Here is a 5,189-nt window from a genome sequence, read left to right as displayed (position 1 = left end):
TTCCTTAAAACTTTCTTAACTTAAATCCAAAATTTATAAAAGGCCCAAACTATCACTTTACAGTTATACTCTTGGGCTCCAAAGCACCGACTGAACTCTCAGATCACCTAATCTACATGGCCCACATCCAAAGGGGTCTAAATCTCTCTTTCCCTTAAGGCATGAAGCCTTATGATAACTGATCTTCGGGTCACGATCCCGAATTATTAAACAACTCAAAACATGGTGTTACAATCATAGCCCTACGTATATCATTTTGCTATTTTTGTGACCAATAGATTCTGACCTTGAAAATCAAGATTTTTCCTCCCTTTTGTCTCTCTTTCTCACTCATACTCGTGAAATGAACTAGAAGGAAGATTACATACCTTGAAAGTGCTCCAATGATAGCCAACACTTGGTCCCTTCCTCATCCTTTTCTTCTCTTTCCCGCTTTCTTCTTCCCATGATTCTTCCTTGCATCAAACATACTTACAAAGGGTCAAGGGTTTAAGGGTGTACATATGATCATGAGGGAGTCATATAACTTGGTGTTAGGTGTGTCAGACCTAACAAATAAAGGGGTACAAAATGACTCCAAGAACACTGTTACTTTGCACTAAAAATGTAATACAAGGTAAGCAAGGTCGATCGACAAAGACACGGGACAAGTGATTATACCTTTTTGCGTAAGGTACAAATGTGGTCACAAAAGAGGGGGTTTTAGATGCATTGATTTAAGCAAAGTATTGAAGTAATAAGTAAACAATTAATTAAATAAAATAAATTCAAGGTTTGTAAATACTCCAACTCTATGCAAGACAAATTAGTAATATGATTCCATGAGTGAAATGATATTTGTTCATATCTATCTAAGTTAGTACTTGGAAATGCTAACAAGCTCTAGCACCTCCCATTCACCATGTTGATTTCTTTGACTAATCCTAACCTTACCAATCTAATCTAAACAAGCTCTTAAAATTAGGTGAAAAGATTGCATTATATTTTATGTGAATATTCCCAACAACATTCAATACTCCTCACAAGCTCGGGAGCGTAAGAATGTGGGAATTTGATTTACACTAGATTTATTCTAACGAATTCAATTTAGTGCTTGTTACTTGCTCTATTATACAAAACAATTATGAGTTTTACACAAAAGATAACTTGGGTGATTTAACCCTAACTCAAATGGCCAATAAGAACTAGAATTAAAATCAAACTTTCAATTGAAACATAATCAAATTCACTAGATAGCATTTAGAAACAAACACCAAATCACACGATTGAAATCACACACAGTAGTCACCACATAAAGTTGGAGAATCTAGGGTTCTAGCCACACATGACTAGAACAAAACTCAAATCTAGAAAATGAAGTTAAAATCTTACAAAATGAAATCTAAACGAAATCCGAGTGTTTCCAAGTGTTAATTTACTCCAAAATCTTCCAGAAAATCGCCCCAAGTACTCCCAAAATCGTCTGAACTAAAAATGGAACCGGTTGCACACTTTTAAGAAGGATGAAAAACTACTTTTTAACCTACGACCACGTTTACACGGCCGATGTAAATTAACATTGTCATTTACACGACCCGTATAATTAAAAAAGTATAGTGCTTAAATTTATCGGGCCTTCAAAGTGCGATGCTTAAGGATATTCGTTTGCATGACCCGTGTAAACGCAAGGCTTTCATTTACATGACTGTGTGATCCTCTGAAAAGTCAAAATCTTCAATTTTTTGATATCATCATCCCCGATGCTCTACAGGTCCCGAAATTTTGTCCACATCTCTTATCTACCTCCTCAAGCAAGATCTTACTTCCAAAAGTCCATGAAATATCATAAAAGTGTGTGAATAAAATAGCCTCATGAAAAATTTCAAAAAACATGCAAAATGCATGAATTTAAGCTTATATACAATGTACTTTTATGGAATAAAACGCAAAATATGTGCATGAAATGCCCCTAACACTTTGTTTGGGGTGCTAGGGAATTAAATCTCGTAAGTCACAACACTACATGCAGCAAATTCCAAAAATTACACTTTAGGTCCTCCGAGTTTGCCATAATTAATTATTTGGTTGTTATGACATTTTAAGTTTTAGAATTGTCTCTTTTTAGCCCCTTCGATAAAATAAAGATTCTTTTATGTCATTTTATTATTATTATTATTATTATTATTATTATTATTATTATTATACAACTGTTCTTTATTTTTTACTAAATCCACAATTGGTGATAAACAATTACATAACGAAAAATGGGGCGTTACTCATTTTCAGGATATTACATACGTCGACCTATTTAAAAACTAAAAGTTTCACATCAACTAATTTGTATGGAATCACATACAAATGGTTCGATATGTGCTAATTTGGTGATTCAAGGTTTTGAGGCTGCCAATTTGGATGGAATATTATCCCAAATGGTCTTGCATCTGCTAAGTTGGACAATAGAGGTTTTGTTTCTACTAATCTAGAGACTAAAGGTTTTGTGTTTGCTAACCGAAGTTCCTACATTTTATAACTAAGGGTTTTGTGTTGGCAACTAAAGGTTTTGCGTTTGAAAACAAAAGTTTTGTGTCTCCTAAATTGAAAATGAATAACAAAGTAATGTCTAAGGAATTTGTTGACACTATTGTTATTGATAAGACTATTGATGAGGAAAATGCCTCAAAGTGATCCAATTAATGAGATAATTATCGATTAAACATGTGGAAAGCTAAAATAACCAAATAGATGACCACTCGCAAACAAAATTGTTTGGTGCAGTACGAGTGCAACTAAAATAACCAACTTGTGGAAAGCTACAACAACTTCAGGCTTCAACGCAAGCAAACGTAGACCAAATCTACTCCAATTTGTCAATGTGAGACTAGCCTTTTGGTAGAGATTTTGCCTCTTAGATTGAAAGTCACGAGTTCTAATGTGAACATTAATGAATTCTACTAATTTGGTGATATTATTATCTAACAACTAACCTGCCGTTCAAAACAAAAATATCATTGGAAAACATAAACTTGCTATACAAAAAAAAATGATTATTTAATTCATAACTTTAAAATTAAATCTTAAAATATATTTTTTTATGTAATTAACTCTAAAACCAAAACTGAATATATATATATATATATATATATATATATATATATATATATATATATATATATATATATATACTGAATATATATATATATATATATATATATATATATATATATATATATATATATATATATATATATATATTAAAAATTGAACTAAATTTATAACAAAAATTAAATTTAGCAAATATAATTAATAAATTTTAGATAACTTGCTATATGTATATAATATCACTATTCGTGACAACTCGTTATTGCAGATGACATCTTAAGATAATAAAATATAAATTGGTTTTAGAGACAACTAAATTATTTCTTTACCAAATTTATTTTTAATCCTTATTTTGAAAAAACAACGTAAAAGCAACCAATTTAGTTTAATCCTTATTTTAGATAACTTGCCACCTCTAGGCCTGTAGCTACATAATAACTTATAACGTAAGCAAGGTAAAAAAGCAACAATCCTCTTCACTACTGCATTTGCCTATAAATAATACCCATTCTGAGCTCTGGATTCTTTGTACTGTGTTTGCTTTTTTCTACTACTACAATTCTTGAAGAGCTTGTTGAGCTAACATCTGTGCAATATCTTCTTCTCAGATCTCTTAGCATCAATCCGGCCTCCAGAAATTTGTGACAATGGCAGATGAATCAAAGTATAAGTTGGTTGGAAAGTGTGAACCCAACCAAGGATATAACCTTTCACTGCAGAAGTTGAATCTTGATTTCGTGTGTGAAGTGTGTGGAGAGCTCCTCACTTTGCTTCTGACTTGGGGAGGATCTCAAGAAGCTGAAAACCAATCAAATGTAAACAACAGTTTTTTATTTCTTTTGATTAGTTAGTTTATCATTTTGCTTATGCTTCGTGATTTGTTTTCAGTGCCACTGTCAAACATTAAAAATCAGTGCAAATAGATCCCCCCGCAACAACCATGATGACACCGTGGCTATTGTCTCGGTTCTTGGAAAATTTAAGATAAAACAGAACAAGTTAACTGGGAAAGATGCTGAGTGGCTAGCTGTAAGTGTATTATCAAATTTTATTTGGGTATATATATATATATTTAGTGACCCTGTTTAACTTGCAGGTGTCTTCGACTGATGGTAAAAGGTTCACATTCAATTTAGATGAGAAGCTGAAAGTAGACCGTGCTATGAAGGTAATGGAGGAGATCAACATCGAGCCAATGGATTCAACTGGTATGCAGCTGAAAAGGAAACATGCTGAGATCCAGCCCACTGATGCTGAAGATGATGATGAGCCAAGATCTGCATCACCGGTTATGTACTCCAAAAAGTCTAAGTATAGGAAGTTGGATGACTATGATACATCTAATTATAACCACAGCGAGGCAGATGAGTATGAGAGTGACCAGGAAGGATATGACATGGATGACAACTGTACATACGATCCTCGGGATGATTTTGTTAAACCAAATGCTTAGCATGGAGGAGGTGGCAGCAAGGAAAGGAAGAAGGAACTAATCGTATAGGAGAAGGAGGCAATTAATATTGGTGTGTACGTAGATTTGGAAGCATGCAACTCGTGTCTAGATTATCTATATAGTATGTTTATAGTACTTTTATAATTTGTAGTGCAAATATTATGTCACATGAAGTTATGTCTAGATATTCACCGTATCTATGTTTGGCCTAGCTACTTTTATACTAAAGGTGATATATATTAAGTCACTAGAAGTCGTGTATTTATCATATACTAGAAACAATTCCAAGTAAATACTAATTATATCTTTTGATAGTCGTTTCTCCAACTCTTTTAATTATGCTTTTGTATTGTTGCATTTATTTACTGGGTCAAACTAATTCTTGGTGATCATATCATAGTGCAGCCTAAATCTTCATATAAACGAAATTTAGATTCTTTATATTCAATAAGGCTCAAGTTTTTACGTGTAAACTGGACCACAATGTGTCACAAATGCTCAGGTAGCATGCATTTTTGGTATGAATAAATCCTTTTGCAGTGGACGACTAATAATCAACTTTTGGTTTTCACTCATGTGGTTATAAAGATATGTATTTTGAAATTTAATCTGATATCCTTTGTAAGCGCAATAGTGTACATGTCTCATCAAACCATTT

At 32.7% G+C, this 5,189-nt stretch overlaps 1 protein-coding gene across 1 annotated transcript; it reads left to right on the top strand.

The window, feature by feature from the left end:
- The first annotated feature begins 3,605 nt into the window (after nt 1–3,605).
- On the top strand, nt 3,606–4,814 carry LOC144998676 (uncharacterized). Its single transcript, XM_078958413.1, has 3 exons — nt 3,606–3,893; nt 3,967–4,107; nt 4,175–4,814. Exons 1-3 carry the CDS (start codon nt 3,726–3,728, stop codon nt 4,529–4,531), a joined length of 666 nt encoding a protein of 221 aa, XP_078814539.1. The 5' UTR covers nt 3,606–3,725; the 3' UTR covers nt 4,532–4,814.
- The last annotated feature ends 375 nt before the right edge of the window (nt 4,815–5,189 follow it).

Source organism: Lactuca saligna, chromosome 1 (assembly GCF_052625555.1).
Source record: "Lactuca saligna cultivar CGN05327 chromosome 1, ASM5262555v1, whole genome shotgun sequence".
In the NCBI taxonomy this organism is placed as follows: domain Eukaryota; kingdom Viridiplantae; phylum Streptophyta; class Magnoliopsida; order Asterales; family Asteraceae; genus Lactuca; species Lactuca saligna.
This window is presented reverse-complemented; position numbering and strand designations above follow the sequence as displayed.

Excerpts from the sequence above, each read along its gene's own strand:
- LOC144998676 (XM_078958413.1), top strand. The coding sequence starts at position 3,726 with ATGGCAGATGAATCAAAGTATAAGTTGGTTGGAAAGTGTGAACCCAAC. Across the intron at positions 3,894-3,966 it reads AAGCTGAAAACCAATCAAAT|TGCCACTGTCAAACATTAAA; the intron begins GTAAACAACAGT and ends ATTTGTTTTCAG. Across the intron at positions 4,108-4,174 it reads AAGATGCTGAGTGGCTAGCT|GTGTCTTCGACTGATGGTAA; the intron begins GTAAGTGTATTA and ends TTTAACTTGCAG.